The sequence below is a fragment of the Hypomesus nipponensis genome, chromosome 28 (genome assembly GCF_054491055.1).
Source record: "Hypomesus nipponensis isolate SF chromosome 28, ASM5449105v1, whole genome shotgun sequence".
Lineage (NCBI taxonomy): Eukaryota > Metazoa > Chordata > Actinopteri > Osmeriformes > Osmeridae > Hypomesus > Hypomesus nipponensis.
The window spans coordinates 5743714-5766500 of record NC_140388.1 but is presented as its reverse complement, the minus strand read 5'-3'; the positions used below and the strand labels follow the sequence as shown (position 1 = coordinate 5766500).

At 50.2% G+C, this 22787-nt stretch overlaps 1 protein-coding gene across 3 annotated transcripts in view; it reads left to right on the top strand.

Moving 5' to 3' along the window:
- The window catches only part of ksr2 (kinase suppressor of ras 2), a 48513-nt gene extending 29534 nt beyond the window's left edge, over positions 1-18979 (top strand). For 2 of the 3 annotated variants that reach the window (XM_084695115.1, XM_084695117.1), the window contains 14 exons: positions 38-121; positions 527-612; positions 1067-1087; positions 1656-1762; positions 4097-4265; positions 4640-4681; positions 5355-5424; positions 7213-7261; positions 7621-7988; positions 11535-11631; positions 11771-11904; positions 15549-15683; positions 16449-16578; positions 16713-18979. In XM_084695115.1, the coding sequence (XP_084551241.1) occupies positions 38-121; positions 527-612; positions 1067-1087; positions 1656-1762; positions 4097-4265; positions 4640-4681; positions 5355-5424; positions 7213-7261; positions 7621-7988; positions 11535-11631; positions 11771-11904; positions 15549-15683; positions 16449-16578; positions 16713-16859 (1639 nt within the window). In that variant the 3' untranslated portion in view covers positions 16860-18979. The remainder of the gene's footprint in view (positions 1-37; positions 122-526; positions 613-1066; positions 1088-1655; positions 1763-4096; positions 4266-4639; positions 4682-5354; positions 5425-7212; positions 7262-7620; positions 7989-11534; positions 11632-11770; positions 11905-15548; positions 15684-16448; positions 16579-16712) is intronic. The other variant, XM_084695116.1, reaches the window with a different exon arrangement.
- The last annotated feature ends 3808 nt before the right edge of the window (positions 18980-22787 follow it).

Here is a 22787-nt window from a genome sequence, read left to right as displayed (position 1 = left end):
GGAGGTGGTGCTCATGTCTGGTTCTCTCTGCTCGCAGGTTTTCCACCAAGTACTGGATGTCCCAGACCTGCACCGTGTGTGGGAAGGGAATGTTGTTCGGTCTCAAATGTAAAAACTGCAAGTAAGTGCTGCTGGAATCACATAAGTATGAGGCTTTGAGTTGGGTAACTGGAACTTAACCCAACGGCCTCTCACGAAAGGCGACATTTCACCTAACAGACTCTTAATAGCCAAGCAACTGTTTCATCTCGACGGCCGGTTGAGGTCGTTTAGCCCGGCTTCCTGTTTACAGCCGAATCGTTCGGGGGAACGTGTCACAGTAGCGGACAAAGAGCAGCACATAATTGCCATCGTCCTTTCAAACTCGTTATTGAAGTCAAGTAACCAATTTCATGACTCGCCGAAATGCGAAGCCTGCCGCCAAGGAGGTGGGCAGGGCTGGTTGTCGACGTAGCAGCAACACTGTCTGGGGGGGGGGGGTGACTGTCTCATTGTGACGTTGTGTGTCCTGTGTTGTTCCACCAAGGCTGAAGTGCCATAACAAATGCACCAAAGAAGCCCCGCCCTGCCATCTCCTGATCATACAGCGAGGGGGACGAGACTCACTCAAAGGTACGCCCGCTTCTTCCGCTGCGTACGCCCGCTTCTTCAGCTGAGTACGCCTGCTTCTTCTGCTGAGTACACCGGGTTCCTTCGGTTCAAAAGTAGACCCGGATCCTTCTGTTCAAAAGTAGACCCGGATCCTTCTGTTCAAAAGTAGACCCGGATCCTTCTGTTCAAAAGTAGACCCGGATCCTTCTGTTCAAAAGTAGACCCGGTTCCCTATGCTCAATCTCCATGACAGCACACAGTGTCTCCTCACCGGAGTTCAGCCTCCATGAGGTGCTGTGTTCGGGGTCATGAACAGCTACGTCTGCTCGTGTCTCCAAGTGTGTTGGCCTGATGAAGGAAGGTGCCGGCTCCTCTCAAAAGGCGGAGCTGACCACTGTTTCTGACTCGGTTCACTGAAGTGCTCCTCTCCCTCTGTCTTCTCTCTTCCCCTCTCTCACCTGGCCTCGCGTTGAAGACCACCAAGGAACATCACAAGGTAAGGATATCAGTAAGCGAGACTGCACCCGTTCTAGTCATATCCCTTTAAATAAGAAAAATTGTCTAGTTTGATGGTCTGTTTTTTGTTGTTGTTTACGTCTCATTACAACTGGGAAGATGTTCAAGAAGAACATGAAAAGAAACATACTTTGACTCTTTCATTTCTGTGCCCGACAACTCCCGAACTCCCATCTGCTGTCTCTCTCTCTCTTTATACCTCGCTCTCTCCCTATTTTCTCTCTGTTTCTGTGTTTCTTTCCCCCCTCTCTCTCTCCCTCCTCTCTCTCTCTCTCTCTCTCTCCCTCCCTCGTTCCTTTCCTTTCTCTTTCCCATCTATTTCCCTCTTTTTCTTTCCCTCTTTCCCTGGCGCCCTCTCTCTCCCTCTTGTTCCTTCTCCCTCTCTCCCTCCCTCTCCCTCTCTTTTTCTCTCTCTACCTCCCTCTCGCCCCATCTCCCTCCCTCTCTCTCCCTCTCTTTCCTTCTCCCTCTCTCTTTCACTCTCTCTCCCTCCCTCCCACTCCCTCGCTCTCTCTACCCGCGTTACTCCCCCTCCTCATTCCTCTCAGCCCGCTTGGTACGGACCGAATCGGTACCATGTGACATCAACACGGCCCTCAGATACACCGACCTGCACATCAGCCAAACGCTGCCCAAGACCAACAAGATCAACAAGGTAGGAGCCCCCAGCCCCCCCAGGGCCCCCCCGCAGGCCCCCCACCCCAGGCCTCACCTCCCTCTCCAGCTGCTCTGCTCGTTGTGTGAAGGGTGCTGTGAGATTGCGAACCACCAGAATGTTCCGTCGCTCCGGGGAGCCAGCCAGCCAGCGTCGGAGGAGGATCCTCACCCAGACTCATCTGGCGTTAGATACCGATTCGTTTCAATGAGACAGAACTTTGTTCACCCGGCACTTCAAAACCGCGTTTCAGCCCACACCGAGTCTACCCACGGTACGCTTTCTCTAGAGCGAAAAATAATCCAGGTTCTGTTTTCGGGACGTTCTCGAAACACTCGCTTCCTGCTGCCGAGCCGGGGGGTTGGGGGGGGGTTGGGGGGGGGGTGGGGGGGAGGTCAAGCTCGGGGGCACACCGAGTGGTCTCGCCTGACGGTTTGGAACGTCCGCTTGATCTACCAGGAGTGTAGCCAGGAGGAAACTGCTGGTTCAGAGGAACAAAGGCTGCTCGATCAGAGGCCTACTGTGACAGCCGGCCCTCAGCAGCAACGCCCCCGAGCCCTCCATATGACCCCGCACGGCCGCACGCTGAGTGCAAACAGGCTACCTTAAAAGGGGTGCTATTAGGCGACAAACACAGGCAGGTCTATTGTCCCTATTTCTAAGTAACGGAGCTATTTATGTTAGGAAACCCGGCTTCCCGGGAAGTGACAAATGAACCCGAATGCAACACTCAGACGCTGACGTGAAATGAAGCGGGTCGATCGTAGCCACACAAGAGGGTGAGGATGGTGAGGTCCGTGGATGCCAGACAGGGAGGGAGTGAGGAGGGAGCCGTAGGTAGGTCGTAGGTGATGGGATAGGTCGCCGATGATGTCTGTTGTGCACAGGACAGAGACGGATTAGTCGTCGGGAAGGCAAGGACCCAGTACCGGGGTTGGGGTATGTGACCTGGCACCGAGACCGGACAGACACACCCAAAACCAGGGCCGGACACGACAGAAACGTAACCCTTTCGTCGGGAAGCTCCAAGGAAGGTTTTCCCTCGCAGGGTCTAAAGTGGCGCCCCCTGTGGAAGTGTTTGCCCTCCAGGCACCTTCTGGGTTCAGGTGGACCAGTAGCCCCAGGCCAATAGCACAACCCCGTGGCTCAGCCTGAGGGATCTATAGTCATGAGTGTGTGTGTTTGTAACGCACAATGTGTGTGTGCACTGCACGTGTGAGTGTGCGCGCGCGCGCACTGTGTGGGTGCCTGTGTGTGCATGTATCTGGTGTGTGTGTGTACGTGTAGGTGTGTGTGTGTGACTCATAAGGGGACGAGCTGTCGGCGTGCTAATGCACTCGTGATGCGAGCCGCAGAGAAACGCGAGCAGGTAAACAAGGCGCCCTCATATTCATTCATGTGGGTGCACAGTCCCCCTCTCTCTCTCTCTCTCTCTCTCTCTCTCTCTCTCTCTCTCTCTACCTCTCCCTCTCTCTCTCTCTCGTGTGATTCAGCTGGTTTCTCTCAGTTTTCCCTCGGCTTGATTCAATATTTGGTGTTGATGGAAGCTCGCGTCTCTGATGTGCTACGTTGGCAACAGTTACAGCACTAATGGACACGTGCTCTTTGTGCATTTGTAAATATCCCGTTGAAGGGGGACGATGCAGTGAGAACAGCTGGATGTGTCGCTGCAAACTGAAATAGATAGATCTTTAAACTTAGGACTGCGACCCATCAGGTAACCCCCCCTCCCCACCCCCACCCAGACTATTAATAGAACCAGAGTGTAACGCATCACAGGAGACAGGAGTAGACCCAAGCGCAGAGCGCAGAATTATTTAGCAAAGGTACAAGAGGGAGTAGGCTAGTCGTATCCAGTATTCAGGCACGGGGTCAAAATCCAGAAGCAGGTAGAGAAGCGAAGGTACCGACAAGGATCAGGCAGGAGGGAACGAGGTCTGGAACAAACAAGGACTGTCAACAAGAAGCCAACCAGGAAATAGGATAAACGCTCAGAATGTGACGGTAAACTAACACAAGACTTTGCAAGGAACACAAGGGCATCAGGGGTTTATATACAGACCAGCTTGATGGGTAACCAGACACAGGTGCGTAGGGATAAGTGGGCAACTCAATCCAAGGAGTGGGCGTGCACAACAGAAACAGAGTGGAACAAACCAACTAGACGGTAACCGGGGGGGGGGGGGGGGATTTGGGGTCCAGGTTTGAAGGCCTCAGTATTCAGGGGAAGAGGAGCGTTGGATCGTGACACAGAGAGAGAAGACCCAAGGAAGACCCTCTCGGTGATCGAGTCCCTTCTCTCACTGATCTCATTGTGGTCCTCTCTCCTGATAGGACCACATTCCCGTCCCCTACCAGCCCGATTCCAGCAGCAACCCTTCCTCCACCACCTCCTCCACCCCTTCCTCCCCAGCACCGCCCCTGCCCTCCAGCGCCACGCCCCCGTCGCCGTTACACCCTTCTCCGCAATCCGGCCGGCAACAGAAGCAGTTCGACTTGACAGGTAGGAGTTTTGATTGATGCTTTTTTGCTGTAAACTACCCGGCCTATCCAGGTCGAAAAACGCATATTTGACATCTTACATACATCTTAAATGCATTTATATGAGGAATCTTTCCAGATGAATTGTATTTTTACTCAAGCATGTTTGAGATTTATGACTTTCGAGAGTGTATATATAAGAAATGAAAAACAGTGCTGACAGCCAATCAGAACTGTCCAAAGGTCACCATGACTCCCTCTCCCTCTCTCTTTTCCTCTCTGTGTCTCTCCCACTCTCCCTTTTTCACTGTGTGTGACACCTGTCTCCCTCTGTCTCTCTCTCTCTCTTATCTTTCTCTGTCTCTCTCTCTCTGTCTCTCACTCTCTCTCTCTCAGCCTCCAGTTACTTCAAATACAAGCAGCAGTTCATCTTCCCCGGTAAGTGCGTCATAATTGATCATTACCCCTACCCATAATGCACAGCGACGCCCTGAAGAGGGGGGGGGGGGGGGACTCTTTTGATGTCGTGATGAATGTTCTCTTCTCTTCTCACCTTGGCGTGCTTTAAAGTCGGCCTCTCTTCCCCCCCCCGCCCCCTCCCCCCCAAGCCTGTCTCCTTGCAGCCCTGTAATGATGAGTGTGTCCCCACCCTTTCCCGGGACCTCAGGAAGCATGGGGGTGGGTGAGGAGGGGGGCAGAGCTCCCTGGGCGGTCTATTAGGAAGGATATCCTGGGAGACGCTTCTTTGAGATGGGGAGGGAGGAGGAGGGGGGGGTTGCACTTTGACAGGGGGTAGGGAGAGCTTCTGGAGAGAAAGTCAGAAGACGCCGAAGGAGGAGTTTCAGTTGTTGAGTTTAGGAATGAGACAGGGACGAGCACAAACAACTTCCGCTTGTTTTCCCGGAGGATTACGGTCGCTGAAGACAAATGGACGCCGCCGGACATACCTCACAATCCAACGCATGGACCTGTTTGTGCCTGTGTCGCTACAGGTTTATGACGCGGGCCATGACACTGTCACTCATTTGTTACTGTGTTGTTGTCTTTGGTGCCACCTCCCTCCCCCACTCCCCCCCTCACCCCCTCCCCCCTCCCCCCCTCTCCCCTACAGATGTGGCCCCTGAGACCCCCCCGAGCCGAGCACCCCAGGTGGTCCTGCATCCAGTCCTGTCAGAACCTGGGTAAGTAACACCAGAAACGGATTGCCGGCTTTGTGGCTTTGGTTCGGCTGTGACTTTAGTCATCCCCAGACTCCACCCTCAGTCTCAGCACTTCCCCCTCTGACCGCTCGGCTGGAACACCCGCCATTTTGAGCTTCTTCTCCTGTCCCAGCCTCTCAGATCCAGTTTAGAGGAGTGGTGTCAAAGGGTAGTGATATTGGGTCTGTCCTGGGTGTTCTAGATGTTTCCATGCTCCAACACACCTGATTCAAGTGAATGGTCGTTGTCAAGCTTCTGCAGAGCTAGCTTCTGCAGAGTTTGATTCAGCGACCGGTTCATTTGAATCAGGTGTGTTGGAGCGGGGAAACATCTACGACCAGGGTTGAAGATCACTGGTCTTGGGGAGCTTCACAGACAGATATCAGCTGTCAGAGAATGACCCGAGCGTTGGGTCCCATTCCTCCTCCAGGGCCGATCAGCAGGGGGGCAGCAGACTGCTTCCACTTGTTCTGCTCCGAGCGGAAGATTCCGGCTCAGCCACGCGGCTGTGTCTTGCTCTTGGTCCAAAGGGTTGCAGAGTTATTGGAGCAAAAGCATTTGGGCGACAATTTCAATGCGAAGGCAGACGAGACAAACGTGGTCGGGCTAATGTTAGCATGGCCGTGGGTTCACGCTACAGTTCGGATGCCAAGTGGATTTCGGTTGCTTCTTGAAAAACCGCTGCTGCGTAAAACACGGGGACAAGGACGAGGGTGACGAGATGCCGTTGGACTGCTCTGTTAATTGGATTATGATCGCAATCTATCAGCCACTGGAAGGCAAGGTAGCCTTCCTATTTATGATAAGGAATAATGATGAATAGGGTTTGACCAGATTGATATCCACTCATCCTCCCCATCGTGACACATGGACTGTAGAAGTGAATCATTTGTTCCCCCTCTCTTCACTTGTCTGCCTCTTTCTGGGCTGTGTTAACCTTCTCTTTTCCCTCTCTCTTCCCTTCTCCTCTTTCCTTCCTCGTCCCTCCCTCCCTCCCTCCCTCCCTCCCTCCCTCCCTCCCTCCCTCCCTCCCTCCCTCCCTCCCTCCCTCCCTCCCTCCCTCCCTCCCTCCCTCCCTCCCTCCCTCCCTCCCTCCCTCCCTCCCTCCCTCCCTCCCCTCTTTCTCCTTTTATCGATGACCCCTCCTCCTCTCTCCTTCCTCTTTCCTCCTCTCTCCCTCCCACTCCTCCCCCTTCGTCTCTCTCTCTGCTCCTTGACAAATGTGAATACATTAGCGTGCTTGTGAAGCTCACATTCCTATGATTTAATTAAAGCCAAGCAGTCGTCCTGTCCTCCGTGTCTCCGTGCGCTCCCCCAGTGGCAGCTGGCAGATCTCCCCCCCACCCACCCACCCTCGTGGGCCTCGTCCCTGGGTTAATGAGAGGCACCGCCGGGCCCTCAGCTCCAGGCCGGAGCTTCTCATTAGGCTGAGAGGGGACTGTGATGGGGGCTCTGCTCCACAGGACTCACCTGGCATCTCCTACACCGACCTGGCCGTGACCTGACACCGAGACACAGCACAGAGACCGAGAGGGAGGGAGGGAGGGAGAAAGGGAGAAAGGGAGAAAGGGAGAAAGGGAGGCCGAGAGAAAGGGACATTAGAGGAGGAAAGGGACCCAGAGAGAGAGAGAAAAGGAGAGAGAAGACAGAGGTTGTGATTTTATGCTTGTGTGTGTGTGTGTGTGTGTGTGTGCTAATGATACCAGAGAGGTCCAGAATACAGGCCATCTAGAGGGTGCTGTTCATGGTGTTCATCTGTCTACTTTTCAGAAATGTGGTGAACCCTTTACTCCAGATTGAAGTCGAACCTACATCAGATGTGAGTTTAAACCTCCGTTCATACTGTTTGTGTCTCATTGACACTCTACCTTTGACTCGTCGACAGAGAATGATCTTGAACCAGCCTGACCAATCAGGTTAGAATCCTACCGGATCGAGTGCACCTCAATAACATGATATCACAAAGACTGAAAACAGCTAAGGGTTAGGGTTAAGGTTAGGTTGTCATTGCTTTTACTGTTGTCCCGACCCCACACACCCTCCTGAACGTTGGAGAACCCTAGCTGTGAACGAGTCATGCCATACTCATCTGCAAAACACTGGGATCAACATTTCACTTATTGGGAGACCAATCAGAGAGTCAACTCGAAGCCGATAAAGTTCGGTTGCCGTTTACAGAACGACGAGGGCAACGGCGAGGCGGAGGACTCGGGCGACGAGTTCGAGGAGATGAACCTGTCGCTGCTGTCGGCCCGGAACTTTCCGCGCAAGGCCAGCCAGACCAGCATCTTCCTGCAGGAGTGGGACATCCCCATCGAACAGCTGGAGATGGGCGAGATGATTGGGAAGGGCCGCTTCGGCCAGGTGTTCCACGGTCGCTGGCACGGCGAGGTGGCCATCCGCCTCATCGACATCGAGCGGGACAACGAGGACCAGCTGAAGGCCTTCAAGCGGGAGGTGATGGCGTACCGCAACACGCGCCACGAGAACGTGGTGCTCTTCATGGGCGCCTGCATGAGTCCTCCCCACCTGGCCATCATCACCAGGTGAGCAAGACGTCCAGCCGAGCAAGACCGAGATATACCTGGGGTTAGAACCCAGCTAGGCTCAGGGGATGGACCTAGATATGCCTGGGGTTAGAACCCAGCTAGGCTCAGGGGATGGACCTAGATATGCCTGGGGTTAGAACCCAGCTAGGCTCAGGGATGGACCTAGATATACCTGGGGTTAGAACCCAGCTAGACTCAGGGGATGGACCTAGATATACCTGGGGTTAGAACCCAGCTAGACTCAGGGGATGGACCTAGATATGCATGGGGTTAGAACCCAGCTAGGCTCAGGGGATGGACCTAGATATACCTGGGGTTAGAACCCAGCTAGACTCAGGGGATGGACCTAGATATGCATGGGGTTAGAACCCAGCTAGACTCAGGGGATGGACCTAGATATACCTGGGGTTAGAACCCAGCTAGGCTCAGGGGATGGACCTAGATATATACCTGGGGTTAGAACCCAGGTAGATCCAGGGTATGGACCTAGATATATCTGGAGATATGATCTACAAAGGCCTAAATATAAAACTTAGGAATATACCCCGGTAGACATTGAAATGAAACCTGCAAATGCCGACTGTTTTTAAAGGACCTTTGTAGACCTATTTAGGTAGAAGGATCTTTAAAGACCTATAGATAGGTGTGTTGTATATGTCACAATCAAACTCCACTTACTGGCGAGCAGATGGTCATTTTTTACACATCCAGCGTGGAAACCCATCCACCACTATCATCCTCTGATCTCAGGAGCATCGCCCCGTGCTCTTGTCACGTGCTGTGGGACTCGTCCTTGTGGCGTCTCCTTGGTTACCAAGCCTTTGTTGCCCCTAGGCCGAGCACTCCTCTGTGTCTGAGTGGCGTCCTACCGCGGGGGCAAGTCAGCTGGGTTCATTATAGATCACACACAGCCTGCCCCCCCCCCGACCCCTCCTCCCTCCCAGTCTAACCCCCCCCCCCCCCCCCCCCCCCCCTGTGTGTGTATGTGTGTATTCGGTGGGCTCCCTTTGCGGGCTGATTTGTAGTGGGCGATCTCAGACACGCGCGCGTCCCCCGCAGAGCGTGTGTTATCTCGCGATCTGTGCTCCTCAGGTTGAGATGCCGTCTGCTGTCAGATGTCACGACCCACTTTTGTTTGACTTTTTCAGACGATGTCTTGTCTAGGATCGACGAGGATTCCTAGGATTTTTTCCTCTCTGGAAGGAACCCCCCTCGTGCTGAGTACTCTGAAACACTGTAGACTGAGCTGAACAATGCTAAATAAACCTCTGAGAATCCCCAAAGTGAGTGCTTTTACAATTCCAATGTCAAATGGACCCCGCGCGCCAAAGTGTAGCCGTTGTACATGTATCAAAATCCTCTTTTCTCAGCTCGTTTTAAAGGCGTGATGCTCTGGACTCCCACACAGTTTCATTCTGCCGTGGCTGTTTGTTTGGATAACTCTTCAAAGCGTCTCAGAAGGCTCCTCCTCTGAAGACGATCAACAAAAAGTAATTTACAAAGGATAACTCATTTTATTTCCCGAGGGGAAACGTAGCACTTAAAAAGAAACCAAACATGCTCGGCTTAATATTACTTCGGAAGTTGTGTAAGTTCTAGCGTAGGAGATAGTGGCTCTTAACTTCTCCAGCAGCAAAACGACCTGTGTCATTGACAACAAAGGTGTATGGGCTACCTGCAGAACTAGACATGGCATTAACCCTCTGACAATGGGATGACACTTGGCTCACGTCCTTGGCGGAGTAAGCAGGACTGTAAGGTATGGGCCAGTATGGGCCTGTGCTTTGACTGTCACTGAAACTCAGTCAACGTAGCACTTCCCCAGCCAGCGTTGACACAGCAGACGGGTCTGAGGAAGGCCAGACTTGTCACCTCCCCCCCCAGCCCCCCCCAACGTCACCACCATGTCTGATGGTGTGCTTCAGTCACCAAGTCCTCCGGCCTGTGTCGCTAAAGTGCTTCTTCTGATGCGAATTCGAGGGTGAACAGTGTTTTACGGAGAAAGACTTACTTTGGGTAAAAAGGAGGAGCATATCTTTCTGAGATCATACTTTGGAAACCTGGATCATGGAAACAGTTGTGTGTTTATGTTATGCCCATGCTTATGAACAGGAAGTGGGATTCCTCCCTCAGAACGCGCATGAGAAACGGCGTGAAGTGTTCTCCTCAAGGACCTTGAGATGAAACGAACACGACCCGAGTCTTATCAGAAAATCCTGAGTGCTGTTTTTACAAAAATTGGAATAAATATCACCGCAGTATCTGCCTTTATTATTGCTCAACGTCTGCCTGCTGCCTTTATTAATCCTGCTGGAGAACTGAATCCCTAGAATTAATCATTCATCGAGGCCCATTACCACAAAGATAAACAAAATGAAAATAGCAATATTGAAGCTGATTTAAAAATAAATGGATGGTTTGTTTGGACTGTATTAGAGGAAATAATAATATAGATGGGTTTTTTTTGTGTGTGTTTCGTTTGGTCGTGAGTGGCTGGTGTATAGATTGATTTGCCAGAGAATCCTCAGCCTGGTGAAATCATTATCCTTTGCATCCACACAGTGTAGTGTAATTACTTCAGCCTTTCAAAGGTACGGAGGGTTTAGTGGGTTCTGGAAGGTTCAATTAGCGCATGACGAGGCAGAGTGCTGCTGCCTGGCTGTTCCTCCAGCCTGCCCAGGTCTGAGGAGTGCGGCAGCCACAGCGCGGAGACAGATGAAGTCATCAGCAGCAGTTTGGCTTCGATGGCGGTTCACCTGGAGTGGTTCTCCGTGCGTCAGGCAGCATGGCGTCAGCCGGGAGCCGTGGGAGGCGCCGAAACATGGCCGCTGTCGCCATGGCGTCATGCATGGTGCAGGGCCTGACCGTCAGGGGCCCTCAGGTCAACGGGGAGTCGCCCACGACCAGTCGACGCAGTCGGGGTTGAGAGCTGGCCCGAGGCGGGGGTCTGTCTGTTAGACCCCTGTTGGGAGAGAGAGACAGTGTTGGGGGGGGGGGGGGGGGGGGGGGTAGGCATGCGGGGGGATAGGAGTGGGGGTGTTGAAAGTTCAATCGGTCACATAGTGCATGGAGATCCCTCGGCGATAAACAACTCAGGTAGTGTGAAGTTTTTAAAGGATGCATTTTTTTGGGGCCTGGTATGTTTGGAACAATCAGACACAAACTGCTAGAGCTGACACCAACAAGCTCGGTCTGTAAGCAAATCTGAGTGCGAAACGATTCTTCTCGCCTGTCACAACGAGGGACGATTCACGTCTCCCTCATCCACCTTTGTGCGGTACTGTTAGTTGTTATGAGAACGGCACGGCCTTATGACGTCAATAAGAACGGGAAGGGAAGGGGAGATGGTGTCGGGCGGGGGGGGGGGGGGGGGTGCTGGAGAGAAACTCATGTCACCCTCCTCCCATCCAAGGTTAGGTAGATATGGTCATGACTTGAGCTGGCAGGGAGCCTAGCTAACGCTAACCCTTCCCTCTCTCCTCAGCCTGTGTAAACTGAGCTGGCAGGGAGCCTAGCTAACGCTAACCCTTCCCTCTCTCTCAGCCTGTGTAAAGGCCGGACCCTGTACTCGGTCGTGAGGGATGCCAAGGTGGTCCTAGACGTCAACAAAACGAGACAGATAGCACAGGAGATGGTCAAGGTAACACTCAGATATGATATTCCTTCAAGAAATGTATGTTCGAACGGATTTGGATCATGACTGCAACGAACTGTCTGTGTACACGTGTATATGTAAATGTGTGCTTGTATATGTGTGTTTTTCTTTCTTTTTTCCCCAGGGGATGGGCTATCTCCATGCCAAGGGGATCTTACACAAGGACATGAAGTCTAAGAATGTCTTCTACGACAATGGCAAAGTGGTCATCACTGATTTTGGACTCTTCACCATATCTGGGGTTCTACAGGCGGGAAGGTGGGTGTGGTCTTGGAAATGCTTGTTCTGGATTGGCCTGTCACGGGGCTGTTGATGTGAGGGTTCAAATCAAGGATCTCTAAGAGTTTGAATTGGAGCTGACCTGGGTACTAGTGTTACCGAAAACCCCTCCCACCCTCCATCCTGGGTACAGAGAGAAAAAAGCAAAATACAGCTCTACTTTTTTTTCCTTCCAAAAGTTATTTTTCAACGGCTACTTGATAAGAAAATAATAACACCCATTGTTGGTCAAGATCCATTTTTTTTTTATATCCTACACCAAGTGCCGTCTGTTATTTCAGAGATGAAGGAATTGGTTAGTAGTAGTACATTATGAGACATTGCTATGTTTCTAAATGTACTGCTGTGCGTGAGGTAAATCATCTTTTTAACTACAATACGTTTAATTAGGTTTCTGGAAAGAGAGTGTGGAAGAACTGTTGCCATCATTAGTGACTTCTCCTGTTGTGACAGTCAGTTTTATTGCGGTTATTAACGTGGCTCATTGGTCTGCATTAGGCATAAAATTATATGGATCGGTGGTAATCTCAGTTTAATTTGTCTCTGAGAGAGTGATTAAAATCTATCTTTGCCAAGGCACAGCAGAAACCTGACTGCTCCTGAAATGTCATCCGTCAAAAATGTTGACCCCCTGAGGAACTCAAATCAATCTTCAGATTCAAGTGCATATATAAACCAGCCTCTCATCTTTCTGTGAAAAAGCTTTGCTCTGGAAAAAGACCCTAAAGAGGGTTTTTTTTTCCTGGATTTTGATTGACTTGCTGTGTGGAAAAACAAATACTGTAATTGAGTCATCACTTATTTGTTGTAATGGTTTTATTTTAATCTGTCACATCAATTAAAATCCCTCAGATAAGAGATTGCTTTCAGATAACGAGGCCAATGGAATTAGCCCACTCATGCATTGCAGTAATTAGTGTAATGATAGGCTTTGGTGATACGGAGTTAGTGTTTGGTTTAGTGTGTCAGTGTGCTTTATTTTTTACAGAATTGACTGTGTTTTGTTTGTTGAGTCTGTAGGGATTACAAGGGTGGGGGACCTCAAATTGCTTTCTTACAATTAAGGCAAAGTGTTTTATTGTCATTTTATTTACATAATATGGAATTTAGCTCAATGGTCTTCAGCCCTGGTCCTCAGAATTACCCTGGTCCTCAGGGCCCACTGTCCACCATGTTCTAGATGTTTCCCTGCTCCAACACACCTGGTTCAAATGAATGGGTCGTTATCTAGTTATGCAGAAGCCTGCTAACCCGCAGGTGTTGGAGCAGGGAAACATCGAAAACGTGCAGGACAGGGGGTCCCTGAGGACCAGGGTTGAAGACCTCTGGAATACAGAATACAGAATGGTCTCGGTCAGTTACTGCAGGTTCACCTGACACAGAGAACCGTCATTGGCCGGGTTTCCCAGGTTCGTTAAGGAGCTCTTAGCGTTTAGAGCTTCTTAACGAATCTGGGAAACCCGGCCATTGACTCTCAAGTCTCATCTTCACCCAAAGCTGGCTATTACACATGCCAAAGAGCTAACTGCATAATGGTATTCTGAGTTCCAACGATCTCGTCTCGTGAGTGTTTCCAGTGGCGATAATAACATCTTCTGTCTCGCTTATCTGCCAGCTTACCACCTCTCAACACTGGAAAGTAGAATATCTGTTGTTTCAAAAAATATGAAATCAATTCTCAGTGAAGTCATGGTGAAACAATGTATTGTCATGTCACTGGCATTACACAATTTGATAACTTGTTGGTCTTCTCGTCGTTGTTGTTAGAGAAGGGAGGAGTAGTTTGTTAATCCATTCTCTATTACCAGCAGGTGGGCCTAGTGAAGTTTAGTGCCTAATACATTTCCTGGAACACTGCGTACAAACAAATTAGATGTTGGCTTGTTTATGGGTTTTCTTTTTGGGGGGGGAAGCTCTGCCTAAATGTTTTCATTGGCAGCCAAGACAGCTAATCAAAAGCTCTGACAGAACGACATGACAAACATTTACTCGTCTCGTTTGCAGAGGAACATTATGTTGGAGGGGTATACAGGGAAAGCAACAAAGGTAATTACCAGGAAATGCCAAACTTTGACAACGCTCCGAGTGGTGCCCATCTCCCCTTGCCAAGGCTGAGGGGGGAGCAGGGGGATTTGGTGGATATGCCAACCACTCACTGCTGGATGTGCATGGTAGCAGAATACATAACAACATCATCCTAACAATGCGTACAGTTAGAAGAACCTTTTATCCAAAGTGACAACCCAGGAGGGATTTTGAACCTGCAACTTCTTGACCTGCAGTCATGTCAGGGCTACCAAGTTTCAACGAAAGTTGTGAGATTACTTGGTTTGGGGCAGGGGCGGAAATCCAATATCAACACACACCCAAAGTTGTGCTGTGACACATACGACACATACATACAATACGTTAAACTTCAAAACGCTTACATGTCTACAATCAAGGGCCTTTGTTGCATATTAAGGATAATACAATCATTTTGTTATAGTTACAGTGATATATTGGGGGCAAGGGCGTAGGTTTGATTTCAGCTTTGATAGGAACATCAATAGTGAAGCGTGGGTGAGCAATCTTTCTTTGCATTCATTTGGCCAGTTTGAGCACAGCATAGACAGCATTCAGCTCACAGTAGCTCCTTTCAAACGGCCTGGGTCGCACACGAGTGTTCTGGTAAAGTGCATGCGGAAAGGGTCTCCTGAAAGGAGGACGAAGTGAGGAAACGTATGCATAGAACAAAGAAAGAAGCTATTGAACTTTCTCAGAGCGCTAGCCAAAAAAGGCGAGGTGTGCGTGAGCACCCCATTTAGTCATTTAGCAGACGCTCCTACAGTAAGTACAGGGACATTCCCCCGAGGCAAGTCTGTTGAAGTGCCTAGCCCAAGGACACAACGTATTTTGGCGTAGCCGGGATTCTTGTGAAGCCGTACCCAGACTGGTTTGTTCGAGTCGAAGATGAGAGTCGTGACCGAGATCCAAAGGCGCGTCGGTGCATGTCTAGTCATCAGGGTGGCATCCCCGGATGGCAGTCAATGATGGACCACCCATCAACGTACGGCACGCTCGTGTCACGGCGTTGGAATGGCTGCGAACTGATCAACCCAACACTCGTCATGCCATACCCACCATGCTGGGAGCAAGCCCAGGAGAACACCCACGGTGTGTTGAGAGGGCGTTTGAACATCTCTGGATTAGAAGGGGGGGGAAGGGGGAGAGAGAGGCTGAGTCATCAGAAATGAGAATTTCTAATCGATGCTCGATTGCATCCGGAATATTTCCGGGTTTTACATGTAGATGCCTTGACTCGAGGGCTTTTTTCTAACGCAGTATCCACCTTAGCAACCGAGGGGTATGAATCGCAACTCTAAAATGTGTCAATGGACTTCTGAGAAGTCTACAGCACTCCTGTAACCAGGCATACTGCATATTCGAATGAAAAGTTACAGTGGGCATTTATAACCACTGTTAATAGCAATATGAACATAGTCATAGGTCCTGGTCCAATAACTAAACAGAAATCCTTCAAACTGTCTCTTTTCGAAGATACGTAGCGAGGACTGGATGTTGTTTTGGGGGCGAGCAGACACACGGGCTGTAAATCCAACTGTTGTGCTCTCCCTCCGCAGCAGACGGGAGGACAAGCTCCGGATCCCCGGCGGCTGGCTGTGTCACCTGGCTCCGGAGATCATCCGACAGCTCTCCCCCGACACCGAGGAGGACCAGCTCCCCTTCTCCAAACAGTCGGACGTCTTCGCGTTTGGGTGAGTGCCTTTTTCCCCCTCGTCCTCCTGAGATCCAGGGGTCCCGGCGCGCGAGCAAGGCGGTGGACGTCGGCCGTCACCGGGTGTGTCACTTGTCATCGTTGGGGGGGGGGGGGGGGGGACGAGTTGGAAAAAAGACTCGCCGGCGCGCGCCTCGAGTCTTCTTTCGGGGATCCGCGTCAGCACACTGCTACCCCCCTCCCCGAACCACTTTTGTCTGGTGTGGTTTGTGGTGGTTCTGTTTGCTCGAGCTGTGGCCCTGGTTCATTATCGTCTCCACCGCTTCTGCGGGGGCGGATGTTGCTCTCTTGACTCCTAACACAATTGCATTTTTCAGATGGTCTCCCATATGGAGACTTTGTCACTCGTTCTTTTTTCCCCTGTCTCTCATCTAGAGGGGGGGGAGTTTTTGCCGCCATCTGTGCAGCTGCCGTGAGACTGGCATTCCCAGAGGTCACGCCCCCGGGGGGGGGGGGGGGGGGGAGGGTTGTCACATCCTAAACCGACCCTTCGTCGAAGTGTGCTATTCTCATGCCCCTCGCCCCAGCCGTCAACATAGCAGTCATGAGCACGTGCCGATCGTCCAGTCAGAGTGACGCGTGCGCGAGAGAGGTTTTACGTCGTCCGCTGTCGTATGCTGACCCTTTCAGAGTGCCCTGAACATCGCCATGACCTGCGGATTTCACGTGGACGATTTTCCGCTCGGGTCCCGACTCTTTTCGGAATACTCGGTAGTAATAGCCCTTCTCTGTGGGATCCCTGCAGGACCATCTGGTACGAGCTGCATGCACGCGAGTGGCCTTACAAGAACCAGCCTGCTGAGGTGATCTTGTGGCAGGTGGGCAGCGGGATGAGGCCCAATCTCACCCAGATCGGCATGGGCAAAGAGATATCAGTAAGTGCTCTCAAAACTGTTTTGTTGTGGTGTGGCGCCGTCTTTAGTCCTTTGCGGGTTTTCCCCCCGAAGACGCTCTCTTTGTTGTTTTTCCCCCTGGGTCTCTGACGTGGCTGCTCTCTGTGCTTCCCCAGGACATCTTGTTGTTCTGCTGGGCCTTCGAACAAGAGGAGAGGCCGAGCTTCTCCAAGCTGGTGGAGCTACTGGAAAAGTTGCCAAAACGAAACCGTCGCCTCTCACACCCGGGGCACTTCTGGAAGTCAGCTGAGTATGTCAAATGAGCTAGGGACAACACAACCGCCACTACCCATGACTCAAACCACTCCTTAAGAGTCCTAGAGCCAAACTGCCTCAGACTTAGTTTGTCCACATGTGTGTGTCAGAAACGGTTTGGTTTCTTGAATTCCCCTCAATCTAGACGTTTCCGCCTCCTTCTGAACTCGCATCTTCTTTGGTTTATGATTTAATGATGTGGAAGATATATTTTGTTGGTTTCCTTTAAACTGGCTGTTCTTTTTATAGTTTCTTCCCTGTATTTATTTGTGTTCCTCGTTTTGTAATGACACTGTGTCATGGTTCACGTCATTGTGTACTGAAAGAATGCATTTTTGAAAACAAACCGCTGTCGCTTTTGTTTTCCTTTCTTTTGGTGAAAAATACTGAATGAATTTAAATATTTTACGAATTGTCAAATGCGTATTTTCAAACCATTGTCTTGCCATTTCTCATGCGTGAATGTTCATGGATGTTTGCCACTGAGCTTTTATCTTAAAGTAAAACATTATTATATACCGTTGAATGTGATAAACCTGCCGTTCTGCTAGTTTGGATGGTAGGATAAGTACCTTGGTAGGAGACTGTTCTCCGATCGGCCTGTTGCTTTTATTATTGCCTGTGAACACTCGTGAGACGTTTTTGCTACAGCGCAGCAAACAGCTGTTGATTCATCCCTCTTGACTCACTCTGACCTTTTCACGACAAAGTGAAAATGTTGACACTTGAATTGTATCTTGTTACAAACTTGCTAGCTAATCACACTGGAGAGGAGCTGTGACTGAGCCCTTGGAGAAACGAGCATTTATTGCTTCAGAGGTCAGTGTTGGAATAGACATGTTCAGCTCTGATTGTACATTCGTTGATAGCATAATGCACATAACCATTTGTCAACCCACCTATTACAAAGCACTTTCCTCTCAGACACAATGACAGAAGTACATCCACTGGTGAACACTGGAGCGACATGACATTGACGGGACCATTAGGAAATCATTTATCGTCCTGATTGATTTAGCAGTGATAATTGAATTTGAAGTGATTTGCGGAGGAAGTTAGAATCAATATTGACATTGTCAGAGTTTCCAAATCCATAATGCTAATTGTTTGCCTCTCGGGCGCGGTCAAGGTAGTAAACCGTCTAACTTCCCTTTTTCCTTTTCCACATCCGACAAAACATATCAATGCACCGACCATAGCCGTGTTTTGTATTTCACATATATTTCAAAATCACTGCCCGTGTGTGGAACATACGAAGACTGAGGCGTACCACAGTGGGGACACGTGTCAGGGTAGGGGCTGTATACTGCTTTTCAATCATTACAAACAAGTCTCGCAGACACAGACCATACAATCATGCGAAGAGCCATTTCTACGTCATTATACACACAGCTACCGGTGTTGGAAATGCATACAAACAATTTGCTGCTGTTTTTTGGAGTACATCTGTCTATTTTGGAATTGCTGGAATTCATATTTGTACTGTTGATAACTTTGAAGTGCATGAGATGGACCAGAAAGATATATTCTTGTTGTTATGAATAATGGGACCCTTCAGCGCGATATCTCCCCACGTGATCACTCTGTTGTACTGTAAATAACACCAACACATGAAATGGTAACAGCTGAAGTTTTATCACAGTTCTACTGCGGGCTTTGTAAAAAAAAAAATGTTTTAAAAAGCGATGTTTAAGAGAATGATTGCTATATTATATTTATACAGTATAATGACCCTATTGTGAAAAGATCTAGCAACATGCGCATTTCCTGGAAAACAGAGTAGAACACAAACATGAGAGACATTTAGTGCCAAGTGCACACACCAGATTGTAGACCTTGTTTTATCGACATTTGCCGCAATTCAATATTCCACGTGAACTTTGACCTTTTTTTCATGTACGAATTGTGTTGTGCTTTTGTCGTATTTTTTGTCGGTTTCACTTTCATTTCTTCGTTTCTCCCTCTGATATTGAATAAGCATTGATACTGTGTTTCTTTTTTTCTGATCGAGTCCTTGTATTGTAGAGTATAGTTCCAAACAGCTTGTATTAAATGATGCCTTATGGTTCATGGCTTAGAGACTGGTAGACTTGATCACACTCATGTATGACAATAAAAGATGTTTTCATTTTGGACTTTTTTCGTTTGTTTTTGGTCATCTTTTATCTTGCCCTCTCCCTTTTCCATGTTTCACGTTTCTTTAAACAACAACAAAAACACAGATTCAAACCGAACTCAAAGTCACGACGTATTACCCGTGTAATGCAAATATGAATAGGGTCCGAGAATAATGACTTCATATTACTACATAAATATGACTTTGAACAGTAGCAATATCCTGAGACACACGAACACTCCACCCTCCCCCAATTCCAGGATGAGGGCTCATAGTGAGTGTGCTGCATGCTTATCCAAACATCTACATTGTCGAGCAAGAAGTCCCCCTAGTTTATATCCTCCTAAGATGTCACTGGCAGCAATGGAAAGCTGGTCAGCCCTGTGCGTTTCCAGGCTTTTCAGGGACAGAAACTGAGGGCTGGGGCTTTTGTCATCCATAGATTTACTTTAATGACTACCAGTCAGACCCCCATCTCCTCTCTGACCACGCTTGGCCCTCCTCCCCCCTGAGACCCATGTAGACTGAGAGCAGAGAACAGGCCTAAGCTGTGCTGTCGCATAATTGTTCCAAGAACACATTCCCCCGTGGGATAGAATGCTGGCTGCTATGCATAGCTGGTCTGAATGGCAGCCTCTGTAGGTATATATATACCGTATATCTGTATTTATTGGTGTCTGTGTGTGTGGCCAGCTTGGCTTACAAGCGTGTGGACGTCAGACCCGGGACCCAGAGGCTGGGGGAAAAGAGATGAGAGAGGAGGAGGGGTGGAGGAGGAAGGATGAGTGGACAAGCAGAGGGGTGGAGAGGTGGAGGGGCGGAGGAGGATGGGGGGGGAGGGTGAGAACAGCTGTGTTCCACAGCTACCATTGAGTTCATCTTTACCTGCTGCTGCAGTTCACCCCCCCCACCGCACCCCGCCAGGAGAGAATCAGGAGCTCCAACCCAGCTGAGACCAACACCAGAAGTAGACTCCAAACACTCAATCTCCCACCCAATGTGGTGATAGTATTTGCATACTCCACAGGAGAATAGGAGCTATGGTTACGCAGTACACGTTGGTGGGTAGGCGTGTGTCGGTGAGGAAAAGCCTTCAGTGCTCCAGAGTCCTAACCAGGGTCGGCTTCTCTAATGACTTCTAATCGAATTCTAGTCACATAATTAGTCCCAGTGTCTCTGTTTTTCGAAGCATACATTACAGTAAACAGCTCACGTTTTTTCCTGTACATAGAACACATGTTCATCATTCCCCTGTAGAGACCCTCAATAGTATGGCGCTCCTGAGAGGACACAGGTCCTTAGAGGCCTGTCATTGGTGACATCATATCCTGCTAACCAGCGATTCATTTGCAGGTCCATCAAGGGCATAGAACCTCCAACAATCTAAAGTCTATGGAACCAAGGCAACCTTATAGGAGAAGACAGGGTGCGAATTATCCAATGACAATTGGGGGGGGGTCGGTACACGCACTGGAGAAGAAGTTGACCCCCCCCCCCCAATTGTCATTGGATAATTCGCACCCTGTCTCCGACCTGTTGTTTTGACCTCATTTGGGGGGGTCCAAGTCTTAATTAGGGTGGTCAGACCCCCCCTAAACCCCCCCATAGTTCGCACCCTGGAAGAAGGTCCAATCGTGGTGTCCTTCTATTAAAGTACTTGGCACACTCAACTTGATGTCAAAAATATAAAAGAACCTGAAAGTGGATCAAACTTGAATTTCTTTCCGTTGTTTTTTTCCGTACATTTTTTTTTCCCTCCACATGACCTTCTGTTGAAACGTTTGGATGTTTCTGTGATACATTTTCTCTCCTCCTCCCATTTCTCTTCAGTTATATCCATCCTTACGTTGTCATACTGTGTGTGAGCTCAACGCAGACACACCAAAGGCTGCAGGTAAACACATTTTGTTTCTAAATCCTGTCCTGCTTGTTCCGGTGGAATTCGAGGTAAATGTTAACACAGGGAAAGAGCAAGCGCTTGTCGCTTGACACACACCACGTGTAAACCCCTCAGCTTAAGTCAGTCGAACACCCTTTTGCATTAAAGTGTGGCGTTTGATACATTATTGTACTGCTACAAGGTTTAATGCAGAGGTTTGACAATAGGAGCAGGACAATGAGTCATTTACGTTTTTCTATAGCTTCAGAAGCGGCCAATTTAGCATAGCAAATTAGCTGGAGGCCTCAAAAGCTCTGGAGTGTGTGGGCTCGTTCTTTCTTCACTTGAAGACACCCACGTTTTTTACTTATCTTGAGAAGTTCTCCCATTCAGAGGCATGTGAAGGCGAAGTGTGGAGCAGGGAGGCCGAAAGACAGGAGAGAGGAGTCTGGAGAGATAATCGCTTGGCGAAGCCCACTCTGTCAGCTGAAGATTCCTGAAAGTGTCTCCCTCAAGCCAAGAGCTGCTCTCATTCATGTGACCAGGCGTCGCGATGCCTCTGGGGTTTCCCACACATTTTTCCCAGAACACCTGTGTGCTTTCTGGAGCATCCCGAACGTCTGGTCACCATCCTCAGGCAGGCAAGGAAGAGAGAGATGTTCACGTGAGCCGCGGTCTTCCATCTCGAAGCTGCGTTCCCCTCCGTCGAGGTGCCTCCCGCGGGTCCACCAGGGACCCGACGTCACAGCATCCTCGCGTGTTTGTTTGGGGATTGGGGCATCGGGACGAATTCGAGCGGAAGGACTGGTTAGCAAGCGGAGTAGCTTCCCCTCTGAACTGTATAATCCTAAAATAAGGCTTATGTAATCCAGAGAGGATGTGACGGGGTCTACCCCTCCAGCACGCCCTGCATTTCTCCATCTGTCAGCTGGAGGACCACTGTTCCAGGCCCGGCGCCCAGATTACCCATGTTCATGCAGATCTGTCTGACGCTAAGCTGCATTCTCCGAACAGACAGCAAACATCGTAGCAGTAGAACTTGCACTAAGAACTCGGTGAGATGACTTAGCAGGCACTAGATGTTCCCCCGATCCAAGGCGGATAATTAATTCAACGTCTCTTTTTATAATTCTGTAATTATGACCCAGTCACGCTGTCCCACAGGGAGTTCCTGTTTGTGTGTGTTTTTTGTGCGTTTTTCTTTTCCCGTGCTTGTGTGTATCTGTGCGTGCGTGCGTGTTTGGTCTGGTTCGGTTGTGCGTTTGCGTTGGTTAGGACTCTGCGGTTTGCCTCGTGGTGTGAGGCAGGGCTGTGCGCTAACACACACACTGATCTGATGCTGTCTATGTTCCCCCTCTCTCTCCTCTCCTCTCCTCCACCCCCAACCCACCCTCCCCTCTCCGTCTCCAGGCTGTGAACGAGCCCCCGTGGGACCTGGGTCTGTGCGTGATGCTCGTCCCCTCTGCTCCAGCACCAGGAGCTGCTCTGTCCCTGCCTCTTCCTCCGCCCTGCTCCTCCGCCCTCGAACCCAAACCCTCCCTCCCTCCTCTCCCTCCCTCCCTCCCTCCCTCCCGCCCGCCCGCCCGCCCTCCCTCCCTCCCTCCCTCCCTCCCTCCCTCCCTCCCTCCCTCCCTCCCTCCCTCCCTCCCTCCTAGCGCTGTGTCTCTCCTGGGGAGGCATCGAGGTCTCCCCAGGGGGGGGGGAGGAGGCCTGAGGTCAGGACAGACTCCAGAGATGATGCCTTTTCTCCACTCTATGCCTGAAACGTCTCCTGCTACGACATCCCGAACCGTTCATCCGAATGCATTTTGGCTCTCGTTCACCCTTCCCGGCTCGTTCCACCCGGCCCACTTTAGAGGTCTGAAGGTGCTGACGTCGGATGACGTGGATGTACAGCCGATTGTTTGTCGATTGGATGAGCGGCTGCAGACAGTCAAGAGT